General features: G+C 54.2%; 1 protein-coding gene across 2 annotated transcripts in view; it reads left to right on the top strand.

Annotated features, from left to right (window-relative positions):
* LOC134339937 (zinc finger protein 692-like) overlaps window positions 1–13,473 on the top strand; it is a 72,772-nt gene extending 59,299 nt beyond the window's left edge. The window contains exons 12-14 of one of the 2 annotated variants that reach the window (XM_063036724.1): window positions 653–767; window positions 3,077–3,176; window positions 12,877–13,473. In XM_063036724.1, the coding sequence (XP_062892794.1) occupies window positions 653–767; window positions 3,077–3,176; window positions 12,877–13,153 (492 nt within the window). In that variant the 3' untranslated portion in view covers window positions 13,154–13,473. The remainder of the gene's footprint in view (window positions 1–652; window positions 768–3,076; window positions 3,177–12,876) is intronic. The other variant, XM_063036725.1, reaches the window with a different exon arrangement.
* Window positions 13,474–26,153: the final 12,680 nt, after the last annotated feature.

The raw sequence follows: 26,153 nt of genomic DNA, 5'->3' as shown, positions 1-26,153 counted from the left end.
GACCCTCTCCCTCGCCGGCCCTGTGTGTCCCTCTCCCTCTCCCTTGCCAGCCCTGTGTGACCCTCTCCCTCTCGCTCCCCGGCCCTGTGTGACCGTCTCCCTCTCCCTCCCCAGCACTGTGTGACCCTCTCCCTCTCCCTCCCTGGCACTGTGTGACCCTCTCCCTCTCCCTCTTGCTGCCCGGCCCTGTGTAACCCTCTCCCTCTCCCTCCCCGGCCCTGTGTGACCCTCTCCCTCTCCCTCCCCGGCCCTGTGTGACCGTCTCCCTCTCCCTCCCCGGCCCTGTGTGACCCTCTCCCTCTCCCTCCCCGGCCCTGTGTGACCCTCTCCCTCTCCCTCCCCGGCCCTGTGTGACCCTCTCCCTCTCCCTCCCCGGCCCTGTGTGACCCTCTCCCTCTCCCTCCCCGGCCCTGTGTGACCGTCTCCCTCTCCCTCCCCGGCCCTGTGTGACCCTCTCCCTCCCCGGCCCTGTGTAACCCTCTCCCTCTCCCTCCCCGGCCCTGTGTGACCCTCTCCCTCGCCGGCCCTGTGTGACCCTCTCCCTCTCCCTCGCCGGCCCTGTGTAACCCTCTCCCTCTCGCTCCCCGGGACTGTGTGACCCTCTCCCTCTCGATCCCCAGGACTGTGTGACCCTCTCCCTCTCGATCCCCAGCACCACATGAAGTATCAGCACCTTCTGCAGAAAACGTTCGCCTGTTCCCACCCGTCCTGCCGACGATCGTTCAACTTCAAGAAGCATCTCAAGGAACACGAGAAACTGCACAGTGGTGAGTCTGGTCCCCCTCTTCCTCTCCGTTGCCCTCTCCCTTGCTCACCATCTTCCATTTCTCCTCCCGTTCCATCTCCCTCTTGCCCTTCCCTCCCATGTTGCCCCTCTCCATCCCCTCCCCCTCCCCAAACCCCTCCCATCTCCCATCTCCTCCTCCCCTTCTCCATCTCTCCTCCCGTCTCCCCCTCTCCTGCTCCCCTCCCAACCTACCCTGCCCATTTCGTGCTCCCCATTCCCCTCCCCTTCCCTCCATACCAGCCCCATCCTCCCTAACCTCTCCCCCCCACTCTTAACTCCTCCCTCTCTCTTTACCTCTCCACCTTCTCCTTCTCTCTCTGTCCCCTCTCTCCTCCATTCCAGACATCCCACCTCTCCCAGAAGTTCCGGGAGTCTGCCACATATTGATAGTGGCTCCCTGACGCCCGCAAATTATATACAGTATCGCGGAAATCGACTTTTTTTGAGAGTGAGCGAACTGGGGGGTGGGGGGAGTAAGGGAGGGAGGGAAGGGGAGAGGGAGAGAGAGAGAGAGATTATGTAGTGAGGGATGTAGCGAGAGAGTGACAGAGAGAGCATCCTGATTTGTCTCTCTCTGTGCTAAGTAGACCTATCAGTTTTCGTCTGTGGGCGGGCTTTACAGTCGACCTCTCGCTCTTTCATTGCCCATCAGTTCAGTTCCGTGTCCTGCAGTGCCGTGGCAGAGTGTTCCAAAGAAAGAAAGTATAAAACGCGCTTCACCCCAGACCACACTGAAGTGTACCCCTGCCTAATGGGGGTCAACAATAATGACAGTGTTGCTCGCTGCTCTGTTTCGTGCTGTAATATTTCTATGGTTCTATGGTTCTATTTGATTTCAAACAAATGGTTTATTGATCTTGACAGAATGTCTCTCCGGTGCTTCCCGTTCCCTTCCCCTTTTCCCCCAACCCTCACTCCCCTCTCCCTGACCCCCCCTTCCCACTCTCCATCCACAATAGAGACCCATATCAGAATCAGGTTTACCATCGCTCACGTACGTCATGACGGACGTTTTTTGCAACAGTACAGTACAATACATAAAATTACTACAATACAATGTAAAACAAAAAAACTACAATACAATGTAATACGTAAAATCACTGCAATGCAATGTAGAACATGAAATTACTACAGTACAATGTAATACATAAAATCACTACAGTACAATGTAAAGCGTAAGATTACTACAGTACAATGTAAAACATGAAATTACTACAATACAATGTAAAATGTAAAATTACTACAGTACAATGTAGGACATAAATGTGAAGTTATCCACTTTGGTGGCAGAAATAGGAAAACAGATTATTATCTGAATGGTGGCCGATTAGGAAAAGGGGAGGTGCAACGAGACCTGGGTGTCATTATACACCAGTCATTGAAAGTGGGCATGCAGGTACAGCAGGCGGTGAAAAAGGCGAATGGTATGCTGGCATTTATAGCGAGAGGATTCGAGTACAGGAGCAGGGAGGTACTACTGCAGTTGTACAAGGCCTTGGTGAGACCACACCTGGAGTATTGTGTGCAGTTTTGGTCCCCTAATCTGAGGAAAGACATCTTTGCCATAGAGGGAGTACAAAGAAGGTTCACTAGATTGATTCCTCGGATGGCAGGTCTTTCATATGATAAAAGACTGAATGAACTAGGCTTATACACGTTGGAATTTAGAAGATTGAGGGGGGATCTGATTGAAACGTATAAGATCCTAAAGGGATTGGACAGGCTAGATGCAGGAAGATTGTTCCCGATGTTGGGGAAGTCCAGAACGAGGGGTGACAGTTTGAGGATAGAGGGGAAGCCTTTTAGGACCGAGATTAGGAAAAACTTCTTCACACAGAGAGTGGTGAATCTGTGGAATTCTCTGCCACAGGAAACAGTTGAGGCCAGTTCATTGGCTATATTTAAGAGGGAGTTAGATATGGCCCTTGTGGCTACGGGGGTCAGGGGGTATGGAGGGAAGGCTGGGGCGGGGTTCTGAGTTGGATGATCAGCCATGATCATAATAAATGGCGGTGCAGGCTCGAAGGGCCGAATGGCCTACTCCTGCACCTATTTTCTATGTTTCTATGTTTTCTATAAACTTACTGCAGTACAATGTAATACATAAAATCACTACAGTACCGTGTTAAATTCTCAGACACCCGAGCTACATTTTGTATGCAGCTTTTGCGCGGCGCTCTACGTTTTATGTCGTACAACAGATCGCGAGTGAAATTTGAAGGGGAAACTGCTTGTGGGGCGTGCTACGGGGATGGATTTTCACTCTGTGTCGCCTCTCCCCCCCCCCAGACAAAAGAGACTACATCTGCGAGTTCTGTGCCCGAGCTTTCCGCACCACCAGTAACCTGATCATCCACCGGCGCATCCACACCGGAGAGAAGCCGCTGCAGTGAGTACTGGCTCGGGCGTCCGCGGCTCTAAACGGAATCCCCCCCCTCACCCCCACGCGCCTAGCCGGTCCAGAGGTCCTTTCAGGCGTTCCCGCGGCAGCTTGTTCCACGGCCGTCACTGCCCCCCCCCCCGCCCCGGAGCGGAGAGAAACCTGGCCCCACTCGGCTCTCCTTTAGACTTGAGAGCCTGCACCGTCTGCGGCCAGACAGCCGGACTGCGGCCAGACAGCCGGACTGCTGCCAGACAGCCCGTCTGTGGCCAGACAGCACCGTCTGCTGCCAGACAGCACCGTCTGCGGCCAGACAGCACCGTCTGCGGCCAGCCAGCACCGTCTGTGGCCAGACAGCCCGACTGCGGCCAGACAGCACCGTCTGCGGCCAGACAGCCGGACTGCGGCCAGACAGCCCGACTGCTGCCAGACAGCCCGTCTGCGGCCAGACAGCACCATCTGCTGCCAGACAGCCCGTCTGCTGCCAGACAGCCCGTCTGCGGCCAGACAGCACCGTCTGCGGCCAGCCAGCACCGTCTGCGGCCAGACAGCCCGACTGCGGACAGACAGCCCGACTGCGGCCAGACAGCACCATCTGCGGCCAGACAGCCCGACTGCGGCCAGACAGCCCGACTGCGGCCAGACGGCACCGTCTGCGGCCAGACGGCACCGTCTGCGGCCAGACAGCCCGTCTGCTGGGAGAGGCACACAATCTGTGACCGTCCGTGCTATCGCTGAGCTTCTGAAGTGCCGTGTGGCCTCCTGTGCTCCGGGTAGCTGGTTGGGGGGGGGGTGAAGAATTCCAGCCCGCCCCAGTCTTTCCACTCCTGGCAACGTCCCGGCGAAACTTTCCTGCGGCCCCTCCTGTCCCGGCAACGTTTGTCGCTGGGCGACCGGGAACGGGCGGACAGCCGGGCTATTTGGCCCAGGTCGCCTCTCACCCCTTCCCATCCACGTACACGCCTCCCCCCCCCCCGGCGCCTTTAGTAGGCTGTAGGCTTACCCTCCCTTCCGCTTCCTCCACACCACCGCCCTCGGGGGAGAGAGAGAGACAGAGATAGGCCCCCCTCGGGTCCTCCCTTATGAGCCGCCTTCTCTCCCTTCTCCCCTTCAGCCTGCGCCCGCCAGCCATAAACGTCTCGATCCCGGGACGAAGGTTGCGTCCTCCTCGTCATTTTGCGTGCCTTCCCTCGCTCCCCCCCTTCGCTGCGGTGTGGGGGGTGGTGGGGGAGGGGTGAGGAAATCGGCCCCAGCCTGCTCCATCTCTCCTTGCAACTCCTGGAAAAACATCCCCGTGAATCCTTCACTGCGTAGAGGCAGAGAAAACCCGCAGCACCTCGCAGGCCCTACAGGGCAACAATGTCCGTGCCGCCCGCACGTCCCACTCCAGCGGGTGCCTGGAACTCCCCTCCCGTGCAGCCCGCCATTTCTCTCAGCTCTGCGCACCTGTCCGGGAGTCTCCTAGCGGACCCGATCGCATCCGCCCCCGCCCCTGCTGGCAGCCCGTTGCGCGCACCGGCCACTCTCCATGCCAGACTTTCCTCTGCACCTCCCTCCGGGGTGACGACAAGCCTCCTGCTCCTGGGTGAGCAGGTCGGGGTGTGGTCTCTCCCTCCCCCCCCCCCCAGCGTCGTGGTGGGCTCCCTGAGCGAGGAAGGACGGCGCTTACTTGGCTCGCTTCCCCCTTCCCCCCTCCCGTTCCGCTCTAACTCCACCCCCCCCGCCCCCAAGGTGTGAGATCAGCAGCCCAACACCTCGGCCGTGTACTTACGCCTAGAGGACGGGGGATGCTCCTCCTCCGATGACAACGGTCTGCACGTTCTAGACAACTGGGGGCAGGGTGGGTAGGCGGCTGGTTTGAACGAGGGCTTACGCATCCGCTGGGAGAAGCACGTAACCCAAATCAGCCCAGGGTTCGCTGTGTCGCGCCCAGAGGACGTTTCGTTCCCCCCCCCCATCTTGTTCCTGATCCTAGGTGGGTCGTCTCCCACCGGATAAACTCTGTGAGGTGTTTAGCAATCGCAGGGCGGGGAGGGGGGTGACTCCGGGAACGAAGGGGGTTGACGTATGAGGACGGCTTGGCAGCTTGGGGCCTGCACTCGCTCGAATTCAGAAGGATGCGGGGAGGGGAGGAATTTAATTAAAACCCACCGGCTGTTGGAAGGACCAGATAGGATGGATGTGGGGCGGGTTATACAGATCTGGAGGGCACAGCCTTGGAACTGAGGGGCAACCCCTTGGAAAAGAGGCAAGGAGGAACTTTTATTAGATTATGAGGACACGCAGTCCTCCTTTATTGTCATTTAGCAATGCTTGCATTAAGAAATGATACAATGTTCCTCCAGAATGGTATCACAGAAACACAAGACAAACCAAGACTAAAAAAACTGACAAAAAACCATATAATTATAACATATAGTTACAACAGTGCAAAGCAATACCGTAATTTGATGAAGAACAGACCATGGGCACGGTAAAAAAAGTCTCAAAGTTTCTCTAAAGTCCCATCATCTCACGCAGATGGTTGAAGGGAGAAACTCCCTTCCATGAGCTTCCAGCGCCACAAACCTGCAGATGCAGCATCCCGGAAGAACCTGACCACAGCCGACTTGAGTCCGTCCAAAAACTCTGAGCCTCCGACCAGCTCTCCGACACCGAGCACCATCTCTGCTGAGCGCTTCGACCCCGACCCCGGCAATAGGCAACAGGCAAAGCCGAGGATTTGGGGCCTTCCCCTCCGGAGATTCTCGATCGCACAGTAGCAGCGGCAGTGAAGCAGGCATTTCAGAAGTTACTCCAGATGTTCCTCCGTGCTTCACATGTCTGTCTCCATCAAATCAGGATTGTGCACGGCCCCCTATTTAACAAATACGATATCGATTCGGAACGGCCGCGTGTGCTGTGTCGCGCCGCCATCTTCTCCTCCCCTCCCCTTGAGCGACAGACATAAAATGCTGCAGGGACTCAGCAGGCCGGGCAGCATCTGTGGGGAGGAAAGCACCACGGACGTTTCGGGCCGGAACCCCCTCCGGCCAGGACCGCTTCCCTTCAGCCAGGGGGTGGCGAGTCTGCGGAACGCTCTGCCCGCCCGCTGCGGCGGAGGCCGAGTCCGTGGGGCTCGATCCTTTCCCGATCGTCCGGGGCATCAAGGGATACGGCGAGAAGGCAGGTGTACGGGGGGGGGCAGGGGGCGGTGTTCGAGCGGGATCCGGGATCTGCCGTGATGGTGCTGTGGCGTGAAGGAAATCACCGGAGGGACAGAGATACGAAGCAGCTTCTTCATTCGACATCACGAGGTACAGCAGGCATCATACGGACGGAGACGCTTTCGGTAGAAGGGTCTGCTGGCCCAGTGTGGGCTCCATATGCTAAACACAAAAGGCAGTCGCTACTGACAAAGTTACAGACAATGCTTCCTTTTGAAGCTACACACAAAACCTGACTTCATCCTCTCCTCCTGACGCCAACATATCTGGGGTGCTACTCACAGACTTTAGGAGTGCAAGTTTATCTGGTATTTTATGTGCCAACAGAGAGGACAATTTATATTTATAAAGTATAGATAATACTGTCTTCGAAACTACCTGTAAACTTCACACTTTCATCCGCAGCGTCTGGGCTAGTATCCCGATATTCACAGCTTTTAGGAAATTGTGAACTCAGTCCACAGTACTTTGTCGAACAGAAGTCTGGTGGCCAGAGTCATTTAGGTGTAAATGAATCATCCACCCAGAAACTGAGTCTAACAATGGGATGGAGGAACAGCCTCGAGGGGCTGAATGACCTCACTCAGCTCCTGTCTCAGCCGTCTTTGCCAAACTGGAAAACCCATCCCTGGACAGGAGGGGTGGCGTACGACAGCACCCATCGGCGACTGACAATGCTCTCCCCAACATCTCCACCCCGGCGTCTGCACAACGGTTCACACCCCCAATCCCGCAGAGATAAGACCCATGACCCTCTCGTTACCTCCACGACTCTGATCGGCCCTCATGCCATTGCTAAGCAGCTCACAGAGTGTATCAGCCCGGGAACTACCCACCGAGGATCAGGAGTGAAGAATCCTCTCGGGGGAGTGACGGAAGTCCTCCGGACAACGCAGCAAGCAAAGCCCAGCTGCCGTGGTTCTGCGCTGAACTCCGACGCCCCCGTCTGTAATCGTGGCGCGCATGTACCCCTGTGGTTTTAACCTCCTCCCCCGTCCAGATGTGAGATCTGTGGTGTTTACCCCGCCCCCCCCGGGTGTGAGATCTGTGGTGTTTACCCCGCCCCCCCGGGTGTGAGATCTGTGGTGTTTACCCCGCCCCCCCCGGGTGTGAGATCTGTGGAGTTTACCCCCCTCCCCCCGGGTGTGAGATCTGTGGCATTTACCCTCCCCCCGTGTGTGAGATCTGTGGTGTTTACCCCCCCCCGGGTGTGAGATCTGTGGCATTTACCCTCCCCCCGGGTGTGAGATTTGTGGTGTTTACCCCGCCCCCCCCGGGTGTGAGATCTGTGGAGTTTACCCACCCCCCCCCGGGTGTGAGATCTGTGGTGTTTACCCCGCCCCCCCCGGGTGTGAGATCTGTGGAGTTTACCCACCCCCCCCGGGTGTGAGATCTGTGGTGTTTACCCCCCCCCCGGGTGTGAGATCTGTGGCATTTACCTCCCTCGCCCCGGGTGTGAGATCTGTGGTGTTTACCCCCCTCCCCCAGGGTGTGAGATCTGTGGCATTTACCCCCCTCCCCCCGGGTGTGAGATCTGTGGCATTTACCCCCCCCGGGTGTAAGATCTGTGGTGTTTACCCTCCCCCCGGGTGTGAGATCTGTGGTGTTTACCCACCCCCCCCGGGTTTGAGATCTGTGGTGTTTACCCCCCTCCCCCCGGGTGTGAGATCTGTGGCGTTTACCACCCTCCCCCCGGGTGTGAGATCTGTGGTGTTTACCCCCCTCCCCCCGGGTGTGAGATCTGTGGTGTTTACCCCCCTCCCCCCGGGTGTGAGATCTGTGGCATTTACCCCCCTCCCCCCGGCTGTGAGATCTGTGGCATTTACCCCCCCGCCGGGTGTGAGATCTGTGGTGTTTACCCCCCTCCCCCCGGGTGTGAGATATGTGGCATTTACCCCCTCCCCCCGGGTGTGAGATCTGTGGCATTTACCCTCCCCCCGGGTGTGAGATCTGTGGTGTTTACCCCCCCCGGGTGTGAGATCTGTGGTGTTTACCCCCCTCCCCCCAGGTGTGAGATCTGTGGCATTTACCCTCCCCCCGTGTGTGAGATCTGTGGTGTTTACCCCCCCCCCCGGGTGTGAGATCTGTGGCATTTACCCTCCCCCCGGGTGTGAGATTTGTGGTGTTTACCCCCACCCCGGGTGTGAGATCTGTGGTGTTTACCCCCCTCCCCCCGGGTGTGAGATCTGTGTCATTTACCCTCCCCCCGGGTGTGAGATCTGTGGTGTTTACTCCCCTCCCCCCGGGTGTGGGATCTGTGGTGTTTACCCCCCCCCCCGGGTGTGAGATCTGTGGCGTTTAACCCCCTCCCCTCGGGTGTGGGATCTGTGGCATTTACCCCCTCCCCGGATGTGAGATCTGTCGCGTTTACCCCCCTACCCCCGGGTGTGAGATCTGTGGTGTTTACCCCCCTCCCCCCGGGTGTGAGATCTGTGCCGTTTACCCTCCCCCCGGGTGTGAGATCTGTGGTGTTTACCCCCCTCCCCCCGGGTGTGGGATCTGTGGTGTTTACCCCCCTCCCCCCGGGTGTGAGATCTGTGCCGTTTACCCTCCCCCCGGGTGTGAGATCTGTGGTGTTTACCCCCCTCCCCCCGGGTGTGGGATCTGTGGTGTTTACCCCCCTCTCCCCGGGTGTGAGATCTGTGGCGTTTACCCCCCTCCCCCCGGGTGTGAGATCTGTGGCATTTACCCCCCTCCCCGGGTGTGAGATCTGTGGTGTTTACCCCCCTCCACCCGGGTGTGAGATCTGTGGCATTTACCCCCCCCCCGGGTGTGAGATCTGTGGTGTTTACCCCCCCCCCGGGTGTGAGATCTGTGGTGTTTACCCCCCCCCCGGGTTTCAGATCTGTGGTGTTTACCCCCCTCCCCCCGGGTGTGAGATCTGTGGTGTTTACCCCCCTCCCCCCGGGTGTGAGATCTGTGGCATTTACCCCCCTCCCCCGAGTGTGAGATCTGTGGTGTTTACCCCCCCCTCCGGGTGTGAGATCTGTGGTGTTTACCCCCCGCCCCCCGGGTGTGAGATCTGTGGTGTTTACCCCCCTCTCCCCGGGTGTGAGATCTGTGGTGTTTACCCCCCCCCTGGGTGTGAGATCTGTGGCATTTACCCCCCTCCCCCCGGGTGTGAGATCTGTGGCATTTACCCCCCCCGGGTGTAAGATCTGTGGTGTTTACCCTCCCCCCGGGTGTGAGATCTGTGGTGTTTACCCACCCCCCCCGGGTTTGAGATCTGTGGTGTTTACCCCCCTCCCCCCGGGTGTGAGATCTGTGGCGTTTACCACCCTCCCCCCGGGTGTGAGATCTGTGGTGTTTACCCCCCTCCCCCCGGGTGTGAGATCTGTGGTGTTTACCCCCCTCCCCCCGGGTGTGAGATCTGTGGCATTTACCCCCCTCCCCCCGGCTGTGAGATCTGTGGCATTTACCCCCCCGCCGGGTGTGAGATCTGTGGTGTTTACCCCCCTCCCCCCGGGTGTGAGATATGTGGCATTTACCCCCTCCCCCCGGGTGTGAGATCTGTGGCATTTACCCTCCCCCCGGGTGTGAGATCTGTGGTGTTTACCCCCCCCGGGTGTGAGATCTGTGGTGTTTACCCCCCTCCCCCCAGGTGTGAGATCTGTGGCATTTACCCTCCCCCCGTGTGTGAGATCTGTGGTGTTTACCCCCCCCCCCCGGGTGTGAGATCTGTGGCATTTACCCTCCCCCCGGGTGTGAGATTTGTGGTGTTTACCCCCACCCCGGGTGTGAGATCTGTGGTGTTTACCCCCCTCCCCCCGGGTGTGAGATCGGGGTCAGTTACCCTCCCCCCGGGTGTGTGTTCTGTGGTGTTTACTCCCCTCCCCCCGGGTGTGGGATCTGTGGTGTTTACCCCCCCCCCGGGTGTGAGATCTGTGGCGTTTAACCCCCTCCCCTCGGGTGTGGGATCTGTGGCATTTACCCCCTCCCCGGATGTGAGATCTGTCGCGTTTACCCCCCTACCCCCGGGTGTGAGATCTGTGGTGTTTACCCCCCTCCCCCCGGGTGTGAGATCTGTGCCGTTTACCCTCCCCCCGGGTGTGAGATCTGTGGTGTTTACCCCCCTCCCCCCGGGTGTGGGATCTGTGGTGTTTACCCCCCTCCCCCCGGGTGTGAGATCTGTGCCGTTTACCCTCCCCCCGGGTGTGAGATCTGTGGTGTTTACCCCCCTCCCCCCGGGTGTGGGATCTGTGGTGTTTACCCCCCTCTCCCCGGGTGTGAGATCTGTGGTGTTTACCCCCCTCCACCCGGGTGTGAGATCTGTGGCATTTACCCCCCCCCCGGGTGTGAGATCTGTGGTGTTTACCCCCCCCCCGGGTGTGAGATCTGTGGTGTTTACCCCCCCCGGGTTTCAGATCTGTGGTGTTTACCCCCCTCCCCCCGGGTGTGAGATCTGTGGTGTTTACCCCCCTCCCCCCGGGTGTGAGATCTGTGGCATTTACCCCCCTCCCCCGAGTGTGAGATCTGTGGTGTTTACCCCCCCCCCTCCGGGTGTGAGATCTGTGGTGTTTACCCCCCGCCCCCCGGGTGTGAGATCTGTGGTGTTTACCCCCCTCTCCCCGGGTGTGAGATCTGTGGTGTTTACCCCCCCCGGGTGTGAGATCTGTGGCATTTACCCCCCCCCCGGTTGTGAGATATGTGGCATTTACCCCCTCTCCGGGTGTGAGATCTGTGGTGTTTACCCCCCTCCCCCCGGGTGTGAGATCTGTTGCATTTACCCCCCTCCCCCCGGGTGTGAAATCTGTGGCATTTACCCCCCTCCCCCCAGGTGTGAGATCTGTGGCATTTACTCCCCTCCCCCGGGTGTGAGATCTGTGGTGTTTACCCCCCCCGGGTGTGAGATCTGTGGCGTTTACCCCACTCCCCCCGGGTGTGAGATCTGTGGCATTTACCCCCCTCCCCCCGGGTGTGAAATCTGTGGTGTTTACCCCCCTCCCCCCGGGTGTGAGATCTGTGGCATTTACCCCCCCCCCGGCTGTGAGATCTGTGGTGTTTACCCCCCTCCCCGGGTGTGAGATCTGTGGCGTTAACCCCCCCCCCGGGTGTGAGATCTGTGGCGTTTACCCCCCTCCCCCCGGGTGTGGGATCTGTGGCATTTACCCCCCTCCCCCCGGGTGTGAGATCTGTGGCATTTACCCCCCTCCCCCCGGGTGTGAGATCTGTGGCGTTTACCCCACTCCCCCCGGGTGTGAGATCTGTGGCATTTACCCCCCTCCCCCCGGGTGTGAAATCTGTGGCGTTTACCCCCTCCCCCCGGGTGTGAGATCTGTGGCATTTACCCCCCTCCCCCCGGGTGTAAGATCTGTGGTATTTACCCCCCCCGGGTGTGAGATCTGTGGCGTTTAACCCCCCCCCCCGGGTGTGAGATTTGTGGTGTTTACCCCCCCCCCGGGTGTGAGATCTGTGGCATGTACCCCCCCCCCGGGTGTGAGATCTGTGGTGTTTACCCTCCCCCCGGGTGTGAGATCTGTGGCGTTTACCCCCCCGGGTGTGAGATTTGTGGTGTTTACCCCCCCCCGGGTGTGAGATCTGTGGCATTTACCCCCCCCCCGGGTGTGAGATCTGTGGTGTTTACCCTCCCCCCGGGTGTGAGATCTGTGGTGTTTACCCCCCCCCCCGTGTGTGAGATCTGTGGTGTTTACCCACCCCCCCGGGTGTGAGATCTGTGGTGTTTACCCCCCCCCGGGTGTGAGATCTGTGGTGTTTACCCCCCTCCCCCCGGGTGTGAGATCTGTGGTGTTTACCCCCCTCCCCCCGGGTGTGAGATCTGTGGTATTTACCCCCCCCCGGGTGTGAGATCTGTGGTGTTTACCCTCCCCCCGGGTGTGAGATCTGTGGCGTTTACCCCCCCCCCGGGTGTGAGATTTGTGGTGTTTACCCCCCCCCCGGGTGTGAGATCTGTGGCATTTACCCCCCCAGGGTGTGAGATCTGTGGTGTTTACCCTCCCCCCGGGTGTGAGATCTGTGGTGTTTACCCCCCCCGTGTGTGAGATCTGTGTTTACCCCCCCCCCCCCGTGTGTGAGATCTGTGGTACCCCCCCGGGTGTGAGATCTGTGGTGTTTACCCCCCCCCCGGGTGTGAGATCTGTGGTGTTTACCCCCCTCCCCCCGGGTGTGAGATCTGTGGTGTTTACCCCCCCCCCCGGGTGTGAGATCTGTGGCATTTACCCCCCTCCCCCGGGTGTGAGATCTGTGGGTCTTACCTCCCAGATGTAAGATAAGAGACAGGAGCAGAATGAGGCCATTCAGCCCATCGAGTCCGCTCCGCCATTCTATCCCGGATCCCACTCAACCCCGTACACCTGCCCTCTCGCCCTGAACTTTGATGCCCCGACCCATCGGGAAGCGACCAACTTCTGCATTAAATACACCTACAGAGTTGGCCTCCACCGCAGTCTGGGAGTCGTGCCCTGTGATGTCTGAGCTGTCTCCCCGTTTGGATCGCAGTCCGCTGATTATCTGTGGTTTTTATCCCCCACCCCACCCCTCCCCAGGTGCGAGATCTGCGGCTTCACCTGCCGACAGAAAGCCTCCCTGAACTGGCACATGAGGAAACACGACGCGGAGTCCGGCTACCAGTTCCCCTGCGACGTCTGCGGCAAGCGCTTCGAGAAGAAGGACAACGTGAACGCCCACAAGAGCAAGAGCCACCCGGAGACGCCGGCGGCCGTCCCGGCCCCAGCCCCGGCCCCCGCCCCCCCAGCGACAGCCCCGAGCCCGGAGCCCCCGCACGTAAAGCTGGAGCCCAGCGCGGACCCTCCGCTTGTCTAGACTGAACTGAGGCGTCCCACCCAACCTGCCCCCCCTCGTCTCCTCGTCCGCTGCCCCTCTCCCTACCCTCGCCGCGCCCGGGGCTCCCACGTCCCGTCGCGGGTCAGAGTCCGGCCACTGTGCGTGCTCGGCCCGCTGGGTGGGGAGCGGCGGGAAGGGTGTGTGTGCTCTGCCCTCCCCGTAACCAGCACCCCCCCCCCAGACCGGGGAAACGTGCGCGGGGCAGGGGAAGGGGTGCCGGTGAATGTATACTATCAGCTGAAATAAAGGCCTGTCGCGTCGCTCGGTCCTCCGTCTCTCGGACGCCTCCTCTCTCCCTCCTCGCAGAGGAACATGAGGGTAAACTCTCTTCTCGGCAGGGTCGTATTGTGCCGGTGCTCCCCTGCTCTCCCTGTCTCGTTTGCCTTGGCTCGACCCCGACTCTTCCCTTTACCCCCTCCCTCCTCTCTCCCTGACCTCTTCCTCCCCTTATACCCTCCTCCCTTCTCTCTCTCTCTCACTCTCTCACTTTCTCACTCACACTCACTCTCTCACTCTGTCTCACTCCCTCAACTGACTCTCTCCCTCACTCTCTCTGCCTCTCTCACTTTCTCACTCTCACTCTCCCTCCCGCTCTCCCCCTCTCTCACCCTCTCTCCCACCTCTCCTCCCTCCGCCCTTCCCCCCCTCTCCCTCCCACTCTCCCATAAATTGGCTCATCGCTGTCACACGGAGCGAGGTACAGTTATAAATGACTCAGATGATGGCTTTGTTGCCAGGTTTGCAGATGATACGAAGGTTGGTGGAGGGGCAGGTAGTGTTGAGGAAGCAGGTAGGATGCGGAAGGACTTAGATTAGGAGAACGGGCAAGAAAGTGGTAAATGAAATACAATGTTGCAAAAAGCACGGTCATGCACTTTGGTAGCGGAAATAAAGGTGCAGACTTTTCTGAATGGGGAGAAAATCCAGGAATCTGAGATGCAGAGGGACTTGGGAGTCCTTGTGCAGGACACCCTGAAGGTTAACTTGCAGGTTGAGTCGGTGGTGAGGAAGGCAAACGCCACGTTAGCATTCATTTCAACAGGTCTGGAATACAAGAGTAAGGATGTGATGCTGAGGCTTTATAAGTCACTGGTGAGGCCTCACCTTGAGTGTTGTGGACAGTTTTGGGCCCTTCATCTTAGAAAAGATGTGCTGGCATTGGAGAGGGTCCAGAGGAGGTTCACAAGGATGATTCCAGAAATGAAAGGGTTATCATACGAGGAGTGTTTGATGACTCTGGGTCTGTACTCACTGGAATTCAGACGGATGAGGGGGGATCTCATTGAAGCTTTCGAATGTTGAAAGGCCGAGACAGAGTAGATGTGGAAAGGATGTTTCCCATGGTGAGGGAGTCTAGGACAAGAGGGCACAGCCTCAGGATAGAGAGGCATCCATCCAAAACAGATGTGGAGAAATTTCATCAGCCAAAGGTGGTGAATTTGTGGAATTTGTTGCCACATGCAGCTGTGGAGGCCGGGTCGTCGGGTGTAGTTAAGGCAGAGATTGATAGGTTCTTGATTGGACATGGCATCAAAGGTTACGGGGAGAAGGCCGGGAACTGGGGCTGAGGAGGAGATAGGAAAAGGATCGGCCATGATTGAATTTCGGAGCGGACTGGATGGGCCAAGTGGCCCTAATTCTGCTCCTGTGTCTTATGGTGTTATTAATTTAGATTCAGTTGGTTTATTTCATTGTATTTAGGGACACTGGGCCTTCCGACCCAGCGAGCCACACCCTATCCTAGTGACGGGGCATTGACAGCTCTCCTCGTGACTGGATCCTATCCTTGGGATGTCCGGCGCACCTGGACGCGGCCACCGGCAGAACGTACAGATTCCTTACAGCCGGAATTGAACTCCGAACGGCGGGACGTCCCGAGCTGCAGCGGCGGCGGCGGCTGCTGTCCCCGTGTATCATTATCACACCCGCCCAGGTACGGTGAGAAGCCTTGGTGTCCACATTTCCCAGGATCTCACCTGGTCCCTGAACTCCTCCATCCTGGTCAAAAAGGCGCAACGGCGCTTTTAGTTCCTGCGGAGCATCAATAAAGCTCACCTCTGTCCCGGGATACTGACGGACTTTTACCGCTGTACCATTGAGAGCGTACTCACCAACTGCATCTCAGTGTGGTATGGCAATTGTCCCGTATCGGACCGCAAAGCACTCCAGCGTGTGGTGAAAACTGCCCAGTGGATTATCGGCACCCAATTGCCCACCATTGGGAACATCTACCATAACCGCTGCCTGGGCAGGGGGAAAAGCATTATCAGGGATGCATCTCACCCTAACCGTGGACTTTTTACTCTCCTCCCATCCGGTAGGCGCTACAGGAGCCTCCGCTCCCGCACCAGCAGGCTCAGGAAGAGCTTCTTCCCTGAGGCTGTGACCCTGCTGAACCTCTCATCACAGCGCTAAGCAGTATTGCACCCGTATTGTACTGTCTCAGTACTTTTATATTTGTGTGCTGTAGCACTTACTTTTTATTCGCAGTTATTTTGTAAATACTGTAACACTTCTTTGCATTTCTGGTCAGATGCTAACTGCATTTCATTGGCTTTGTGTCTGTACTCGGCACAGTGACAATAACGTTGAATCTAAGCTAAATTAGAACACAGAAATCTACCGCACATCACAGGCCCTTCGGCCCACAATGTCGTGCTGACCACGTAACCTCCTGCAAGAACTGCCTGCAATTTCCCTACCGCATAGCCCTCTATTTTTCTAAGCGCCACGTACCTGGAGTCTCTTAAAAGTCCCTATTGTGTCCGCACTCACCTCTCTCACTAAAGAAAAATTAGTTCATCATTTCCACGCGCACCGGGATAGACTCATAGCAGCTGTAGTTAGTTATTCAGCACCGCGGCCCCCGAAACGGGTCCATCTAGTCCACGCCGAGCTGTTATTCTGCCCAGTCCCGTCACCGCTCACCTGGACCGTGGCCCCCACCCCGCCCCTCCTGTCCGCGTACCCATCCAAAGTCCTCTGAAAGGCCGAAAGCGGAGCCGCACCCCCGCCACGTCCGCCGGCAGCTCGTCTCACGCTCGCTACCCGCGGCGTGAAGAAGTTCCCCCCTCGCTTTGTCCTCCAGCCGTTTCACCCTCCACCTTTTACCCGCGACCTCTCGTTCGGGTCTCGGCGCCCTGCCCCTCTCGGTGCAGGAGCGGCAGGCCGGCTCGTCCCAGTGTTGCCGCGCCTTTGAGGTCTCGCCTGCCGTCCCAGACCGTCCAGATCGATTGCAGACGAGGTAAAGCAGCAGCAGATTAAAGTGTCACAGCCACAGGGAAAGTGCTGGTGCAAGGCCCGGGACGAGTCAGTGGGAAGCGCAAGGCAGAGCCCGTGGAGGGGAGGCTGGTTTGCGTGACGTGCCCGCGACTCTCCGCAGTTCCTCGCGGTGTCGGGCAGAGCGGCGGCGGCCGTGATGGTGTATCCAGACAGGGAAGATCTCGCTGGTGCCTGAGACCTCTCAGTTCGGGCAGATGCAAACGGAATGGGTGGGTTGCTGTCAGACGCATCGAGACGCAGTCACAATCTCGCCTCGCGGACTGTTCTCACGGTACACCGAGGCAGAACGTGTCCCTGAAACACGCTGGGTCGGTCGGATAGGGAAGACAATCGCCGGCCTTGCCAAACGTCTGAGATTTGAGGTGCGAGCCCACCCCTACACGTAGAACATAGAACAGTACAGCACAGTACAGGCCCTTCGGCCCACAATGTCGTGCCGACCCTCAAACCCTGCCTCCCATATAAGCCCCCACTTTTAAATTCCTCCATATACCTGTCTGGTAGTCTCTTAAACTTCACGAGTGTATCTGCCTCCACCACTGACTCAGGCAGTGCATTCCACCCACCAACCACTCTCTGAGTAAAAAAACCTTCCTTTAATATCCCCCTTGAACTTCCCACCCCTTACCCTAAAGCCACGTCCTCTTGTATTGAGCAGTGGAGCCCTGGGGAAGAGGCGCTGGCTATCCACTCTATCTATTCCTCTTATTATCTTGTACACCTCTATCATGTCTCCTCTCATCCTCCTTCTCTCCAAAGAGTAAAGCCCTAGCTCCCTTAATCTCTGATCATAATGCATACTCTGTAAACCAGGCAGCATCCTGGTAAATCTCCTCTGTATCCTTTCCAATGCTTCCACATCCTTCCTATAGTGAGGTGACCAGAACTGGACACAGTACTCCAAGTGTGGCCCAACCGGAGTTTTATAGAGCTGCATCATTACATCGCGACTCTTAAACTCTATCCCTCTACTTATGAAAACTAACACCCCATAAGCTTTCTTAACTCCCCTATGTACCTGTGAGGCAACTTTCAGGGATCTGTGGACACGTACCCCCGAGATCCCTCTGCTCCTCCACACTACCAAGTATCCTGCCATTTACTTTGTACTCTGCCTTGGAGTTTGTCCTTCCAAAGTGTACCACCTCACACTTCTCCGGGTTGAACTCCATCTGCCACTTCTCAGCCCACTCCTGCATCCTATCAATGTCTCTGCATTCTTCGACAATCCTCTACACTATCTACAACACCACCAACCTTTGTGTCGTCTGCAAACTTGCCAACCCACCCTTCTACCCCCACATCCAGGTCGTTAATAAAAATCACGAAAAGTAGAGGTCCCAGAACAGATCCTTGTGGGACACCACTTGTTACAACCCTCCAATCTGAATGTACTCCCTCCATCACCACCCTTTGCCTTCTGCAGGCAAGTCAATTCTGAATCCACCTGGTCAAACTTCCCCGGATCCCATGCCTTCTAACTTTCTGAATAAGCCTATCATGTGGAACCGTGTCAAATGCCTTACTAAAATCCATATAGATCACATCCACTGCACTACCCTCATCTGTATGCCTGGTCACCTCCTCAACGAACCTTATCAGTTTTGTTAGACACGATCTGCCCTTCACAGCTCCCTGTTGGCGTGGATGCTATGTGATTTGTTACCCTGTTACAAATCAGTACTATGAAATAACACACAGTATATCGCATACAATTAAACGATTTAGCTTCATAATTCTTAATTCGACTAAAGGATTAGTAAAAATAAAGCAAAAAAAAACAGGGCCCGTTTTAATGAAACATTCTAATGTGCGCAAGTTGGAGTTCACGGTTTCCCCTTTGTCGACCCTCCTTTCATCTCCCCGGCCCTCGTCGAACCACGGCCCCGCTCCGGGTCGAGCCCTATGACCTCTTCTCTCCGGCGTCTTCTCCCTTCATCTCCCGCCGAACCAAAGACCCCGCTCACACACCGGTGTCAGGCCCACAACACAACAAAACATCCTCCCTTCGTTGGTCGGCTCACACCCCAACGCCCCCGTTATCTCTAACCATAACCCAAACGCTGCTTCTACAGAAAGACCACTGCGTCAGCAGCGAACCCTTTCCCAGGGCGTTAAGACTCCTCTTAAACATTTCACCTTTCACCCTTAACCCGTGACCTCCAGTTCTCGTCTCACCCACCCTCGCTGGAAAAAAAAACGCCTGCTTGTATTCTCGCCGTCTATGGCGCTCATAGATCTGTATACCTCCATTAAATCTTCCTCGATTCTCCTACGTCTCCGGGAGTGCAGTCCGAGCTTACGCAGCCTGTCCCTGTGTTAGAGCGAGTTTCTGGGTGGATGATTCATTTACACTCAAATGACTCTGGCCACCAGACTTCTCTTCTGTTTGACAAAGTACTGTGGATTGAGTTTACCACAACGCATTTCCTAGAAGCTGTGAACATCAGAATACTAGCCCAGACGCCGCGGATGGAAGTGTGAGGTTTACAGGTAGTTTCGAAGACAGCCTTACCTGTACTTTATAAATATCAATTGTCCTCTCTGTTAGCACGTAAAATACCAAATAAATGTACTGCGGATTTGACGCGCTCCTAAAGGCTGTGAGTAGCACCCCAGACATGTTGGCGTCGGAAGGAGAGGATGAAGTCAGACGGTGCGATGTTTTGTGTGTAGCTTCAAAAGGAAGCAGTGTCTCTAACTTTGTAAACGCGAATTGTCCTTTGTGTTTAGCAAATAAATATCGAGCCCACATTGGGCCAGCAGCACTGGCGGCGCCAAAGATTTTTTTCTTGCTGGTGCTACGGAGGGGCAAAATGATTCAGTGATGGTGCTGAGGGATGCACTGTATGATAATATGTATTCGCAAAGCCAGACGCGAGGCGTTCCAAAGTCAGTTTCGGGCATTATGTGCCTACTATAAATGCCTCTGTTGATTCACAAGCAACAGCAATTGATAGATCTAATATAGGAGTGAACTGTTACAGTGTGAACAGCATCAGAGACAACCCGGGCTACACAGAGCATAAACAAATAAACCAACAGAGCATCCGAGCCACAGCGCACAACGTGAATCACGCACCAATCCCGCAATCAGTGTCAAATGCGTGCTTTTCAACTGAAAAACACAAAATGAACCCACTGCTATTCGCATTACATAGACAGTAATGCCAAAAGATACACCGTTATTAAAGTCAAATAAGCCAAACAACAGATGCAAGGCTTTACCAGGATTTGGACAAATTGTACTCTGACCATGCAATACCTCAATTAATTCGGTTACTGAATTTAAAACAAAAATCAACAGAATCACCGCTTGGAAGTCTAAGCAAAACAGGTAGGCTTAATAACAGTAAATGTAATACTTTAGGATTTGCAGGAAACATACGGACTATGGGGTATCCACCACAAAATAATAACAATAATCAGCATTAGTCTTGGCCCAAATTTTTAAAAAATCAACTGCGCTTACCAGCAATGTTTTCAGAGAAGCACAATCCGTCTGTTGTTATGGTTGGTGGTGAAAACATCAATGATGTTCTGGATGTCAAGTGCTTTGGTCCTCCGGCTGTTTATGGCCAACAGGGCCTAGTTGCTGCTCCGAGCATCGCCGCTGCTGTTCCTTAGGTAGTCTTTCAGGTGTCTGAGGCAAGAGAAACTGCGTTTGCATGAGGCAGATGTCACAGGTAGAGTCAGTAATATGCAGATTAGTTTGTATAAATATATAAATGCATCACGGTAGGGTCTCATTAGAGCTAGAAATTCCACTGTGTAGTTCACTGTCTGCCCTTGATTTTGTTTTGTTTCCAGCAGACGCTGAACCTGATGTAGCTCTGCAGTCAGGGTCACTGCAGTCACTCCATAGTATTGGGCCATTGGCCAAAGACATTTCTTGTCTAGGAAGAACTTATGTTTGGGACTCAATGCTGAGACTCCAGTCAGAACACTTCCAGACTCAATTGAGAACCATCTTTTCATTTCAGTCAGAAGTCTGTCTATAACTGGATAGAAACAGTGCTTGCGAAGGTCATCAGAGGATGTGACAGGTGTGCGTTCAGTTTGGGCCTCAATAACAAAATCATGTAGGCGGCGGGGTGGCTGGGCCTGTCTCCTTTCATGTGGTCTGCTCTGTATACCGGCCTTGACGCACAGCTCCCTAGCTCTTGCCTGAATTTCACTCCATAATTCCTCTCCCCGTTTTGCTGAGAGTACATCGATAATAGACTGAGCCAAGTCCACAGCGGATGAAAGATCCAAATTGGGAGATTGTAGCTGGGCTGACATGAACTTGGTGACTCGGAATAAATCCTCAAACAGAGTGAGGAGCAAAGCAAACTGCTCGTCAATCAGTCCATTTACAGCTCTGGCCTCCGTTTTCCTCCGTGCATTTGGTTGACCCATAATACCCTGTAGTGTAGCTAGAATAGCAGGGAGTGATTTCCTTATAGCCCACAAAGCTGTGTACTGCCATGCCCAGGGTGTATCTGACAATTTCTTCAACTCCACAGGCTGTGCAGTTGATTCTCTCTGTTTCTTCATGAAAAGATCGTGGGCAACAGAGTTTGAAAAGAAGTTGTAAAGCAGCTGCACAGTTTCAAAAAACTCACCCGCCCACTTCACGCTTGTTGTACATTGCTCACAATATCCACTGAAACAAGGTTAAGTCTGTGAGCATGGCAGTGTATATATAATGCCTGCGGGACCTCTTTCCTGAATCCCTCTCGTACCCCGTTATTGCACCCGGGCATCACCGCCGCCCCGTCATAACACTGACCTACACACGCATTCTTATCAATAACACACTGGGCGAGTGTCTGTTCAATGCTTTTAAGAAGCGAATCTACGTTCAACCATTCTGCTGGAGTGAAGTGCAAGAATTCTTCAAGCAGTGTTTCATTATTCAAATACCGCAGCACTGCTGATCATTTTTACTCAAGTCTTTACTTCCATCCACCATGATGGCAAAATATCCAGCCTCCTTCATTTCTGCACTTTTTTGATGTCTGACCATATCTGCCATAATACCCATAATTTCATTTTGGATATCGTGATGGGTGTTTTTTGCATTTCCAGGATTGTCCTCTATTTTAACTACAGTCTTATCAAAATTCCCAATTACACTGAGCAAGGACAGTAGCACCATGAAAAAGTTTGGGCACAGCAAGAGATTTTGGTTCTCAGAAAACCTTTACCAAGGTCTCAGACCTGAAATTAGCTGTGGCTTGTCACATTCATCATTAGAAAAGGCCAGGTTGTGCAAATTTCAAAGTTTTATAAATACCCTGAATCCTCAAACCTTGTCCTAACAATCAGCAGCCATGGGCTCCTCTAAGCAGCTGCCTAGCACCATGAAAATTGAAATAAATGATGCCCACAAAGCAGAGAAGGCTACAAGAAGATAGCCAAGCGTTTTCAGGCAGCCGTTTCCTCAGTTCGTAATGTAATTAAGAAATGGCAGTTAACAAGAACGGTGGAGGTCAAGTTGAGGTCTGGAAGACCAAGAAAACTTTCCGAGAGAACTGCTCGTAGGATTGCTGGAAAAGCAAATCAATACGCCTGTTTGACTGCAAGAGACCTTCAGGAAGATTTAGCAGACTCTGGAGTGGTGGTGCACTGTTCTACTGTGCAGCGATACCTGCACAAATATGACCTTCATGGAAGAGTCATCAGAAGAAAACCTTTCCTGCATCCTCACCACAAAATTCAGCATCAGAAGTTTACAAAGAAACATCTAAACAAGCCTGATGCATTTTGGAAACAAGTCCTGTGGACTGATGAAGTTAAAATAGAACGTTTTGTCCGCAATGAGCAAAGGCATGTTTCGAGAAAAAAGGGTGCAGAATTTCATGAAAAGAACACCTATCCAACTGTTAAGCACGGGGGTGGATCGATCATGCTTTGGGCTCGTGTTGCAGCCACTGGTAGAGGGAAGAATGAATTCAATTAAATACCAGCAAATTCTGGAAGCAAACATCACACCGTCTGTAAAAAAGCCGAAGATGAAAAGTGGATAGCTTCTACAACAGGATAATGAACCTAAACACACCTCAAAATCCACAATGGACTACCTCAAAAGGCACAAGCTGAAGGTTTTGCCATGACCCTCACTGCCCCCCGACCTAAAGATCATCGAGAATCTGTGGATAAAACTCAAAAGAGCAGTGCATGCAAGACCACCCAAGAATCTCACAGAGCTAGAAGCCTTTTGCAAGGAAGAATGGGCGAAAATCCACCAAACAAGAATTGAAAGACTCTGAGCTGGCTACAGAAAGCGTTTACAAGTTGTGATACTTGCCAAAGGGAGAGTTACTAAGTACTGACCATGCAGGGTGCCCAAACTTTTGGTTCGGGCCCTTTTCCTTTTTTTTGTTATTTTGAAACCGTAGAAGATGGAAAAAAAAATGTTTTCTTGCTTAAAATGTTAAAGAAATGTGTCATCTTTAACTTTATGCCTTTTGGAAATCAGGTCATCTTTTACTCGCTTAGCTATTCACAATAACAGAAATTTTGACCAGGGGTGCCCAAACTTTTGCATACCACTGTGTGTGTGTGTGTGTGTGTGTGTGTGTGTGTGTGTGTGTGTGTGTGTGATAGAGAGAGAGATGGATCGATTGATAGATGGATGGATAGATAGATCTATATAGAAATAGATGGATAGATAGTCGGATGGATAGATAGATCATATGGATTGATAGAGATAGATGGATAGATAGGTGGAAAAAAGATAGATAGATAGACGGATGGATAGAAAAGAGATAAATGTATAGATAGACAGAACCTCTTCCAACACTCTCGGTGGAAGAGCCCGAGTTTGTCGAACCTCTCCAGTCAGCATCCCGGTAAACCTCCTCTGCACCGCCTCTGCCCCCTTCCCCTAACGGGGAGCACGGACGCCGCCCGCTCCGTCGCAGGCAAAGCCCGCCGCACCAGCACCCACCGCTCGACAACATCCGACAAGGAGAGCTGCTGCAGGAAACTTGCGGGGATCCCCCCCCCCCCCCACGCCCTCCCGGCCACGCTCCCTTCACGCTGCCACCGTCGGCAAGCAGGTGCAAGGCTCCCCTGGGTCTCACCCCACCGGGTTCAGCAGCGGGTTACTCCCCGTCGACCATCCGGCGGCTGAACCGGCGAGAATAACTTTCACTCACCTCAACCCCGTACAGACCCCGTGAAGCACAGACTCACTCTCAACGACCGTACGACTGGCGTTCTCACTATCGCTTTTATTTTTTGCGTAATTTGTCTCCTTCTACACACGGCTTGTACGCCAGTCTTGTTTATCCACACAGTCTCTCGTTACATTGCGCTGCCTTCCTATAAATGCGTCCATGAAAACGAACCTCTACGCAGTGTCTGGTGACATCTCCGTACCGAGATAATACATTTCCTTTTGAGTTTTGAACACCGTCCAGCAACTCTTTGTAGGGAGACACTTTACCCTCTTCCTGTTACCTTGGGGGTACGTTTTAGCTTTCTGGAAAAAAAAATCAGCTCTCCAGTCCCTGTTTACTTGGGGGTACGTTTCCGCTTTCTGGAAGAACACAGCTACTCAGTTCCTGTTATCTTGGGTTAGGTTTTAGCTTTCTGAAAAAAAATTCAGCAAGTCAGTCACTGTTTATCTTGGACTTGAACCATAGAACCATAGAACCATAGAACCATAGAACCATACAACACTACAGCACAGAAAGCAGGCCATTCGGCCCTTCTAGTCTGTGCCGAAACTTTATTCCGCTAGTCCCATTGAGCTGCACCCAGACCGTAACCCTCCAGATCTCTCCCATCCGTGTACCTGTCCAATTGATTCTTAAAACGTAAGAGTGGGCCCGCATTTACCACGTCAGATGGCAGCTCGTTACACACTCCCACCACTCTCTGAGTGAAGAAGTTCCCACTAAACCTTTCCCCTTTCACCCTAAAGCCTTGTCCTCTCGTATATATCTCTCCTAATCCAAGTGGAAAGAGCCTGCTGGCATTTACTCTGTCTATACCCTTCATAATTTTGTCTATCAAATCCCCCCTCATTCTTTAGTTTTAACTTTCTGAAAAAAAAAATTCAGCAAGTCAGTCCCTGATATCTTGGGGTACATTTTATCTTTCTGAAAAATAAACTCAGCTATCCAGTCCCTGTTTTTTTGGGGGGTATGTTTTCGCTTTCTGGAAGAACACATCGAGTCGGTCCCTGTTATCTTGGGGATAAGTTTTAACTTTCTGAAAAAAAAATCAGCAAGTCAGTCCCTGTTATCCTGGGGAGAGGGTACGATCTAGCTCTCTAGAAAAAAACTCAGCAAGTCAGTTCTTTTTATCTTGGGGGTACGTTTTGGCTTTTTGGAAGAACTCAGCAAGTCAGTCCCTGTTAACTTGGGGTACATTTTATCTTTCTGGAAAAAAAACTCAGCTAGTCAGCCCTGTTAACTTGGGGGGCGGGGGGGGGGGAGGTACGATTTAGATTTTTTTTTGGGAAAAACACAGCTAGTCAGTTCTTGTTATTTTAGGGGTACGGTTTAGCTTTTTGGAAGATCTCCCCGAGTCCGTCCCTGGTACCTTGGGGGTACGTTTTCACTTTCTGGAAAAGCTCAGCTAGTCACTCCCTGTTACACTGGGGGGGGGAGGTGGGGGGTGGTACGTTTTAGCTTTCTGGAAGAACTCAGCCAGTCAGTCCAAACTCACAGAGAGAGAGAGAGAGAGAGAGAGAAGAGGGCAGTCGAGGTCTCGGGCAGATCCCTCAGGTTCCCCGAGTTAAATACCTGTTGTCTCATTTTGTCGTACAGTATCACAAGACAGGTTACTACTGACATGTGTCAAGAAATCTGTGTGTGTGTGTGTGTGTGTGTGTGTGTGTGGTTGTGTGTGTGTGGCTGTGTGTGTGTGTGGCTGTGTGTGTGTGTGTGTGTGTGTGTGTGTGTGTGTGTGTGTGTACGGCAGCAGTACAGTGCAATACATAAATTTACTGCAGTACCTGTGTACAAAATCCTTAGGCACCCTAGCTATCTATACATGCGCCCCAAACTTTTACACAGTGCTGTATATTATAATTTTTTAAAAAGAGCAAAAACAAAAAATTAGTAAGGCAGTGTTCATTGTCTGTTCAGAAAACTGACGGGGGAAGCTGTTCTCTAAACATCGTGTGTGTGTGTCTTCAGGCTCCTGTACCAGCTCCCTGATGGTGGGAGAGGGCGCGTCCCAGGTGGTGGGCGCCATGAATATGATGGGTGCCGCCGCCACCATCGGGTTGGGGGTGGGGGGTGGGGGAGGGGGAGGGGTGGGGAGGGCGGGAAGTGTTTTCCCAGGATGCAGCCGGCCGAGCTTCCAACGCTTACGTGACGTCGGATGTCTCGTTTGGCAGCGGCGGTGCAGAGACCTAAACCGACTTCTAAAAGAAAAAAAAATCACAAAAAATGAATAAATAAACAGCGTTTAAAAAAGGACTGAGCTGGATACCGAGGCGGTGCACATCGGGTTACGGGCCATTGAAAAGCAGCGGCGGTGGGCGGTGGGGGTGGGGTGGGGAGGGAAGCTGTTCCTTTATCGTTGAGTGTCCCACTCTCCCCCACCCACCACCCACCTCCTCTTGGACCGAAGTAATGACGGGAGGACGCGTGCCGAATGATGAGGGTCCTCAGAGATGGATTCCACCTTCGTCAGTCTCTGCCTCCTGACGATGTCATCGATGGCGTGAACTTCCACGGATGTGTCCATA

The sequence above is a fragment of the Mobula hypostoma genome, chromosome 31, assembly GCF_963921235.1.
Source record: "Mobula hypostoma chromosome 31, sMobHyp1.1, whole genome shotgun sequence".
NCBI lineage: Eukaryota > Metazoa > Chordata > Chondrichthyes > Myliobatiformes > Myliobatidae > Mobula > Mobula hypostoma.
The sequence above is the reverse complement of the archived record's forward strand: the minus strand, read 5'-3'. Positions and strand labels throughout refer to the sequence as shown.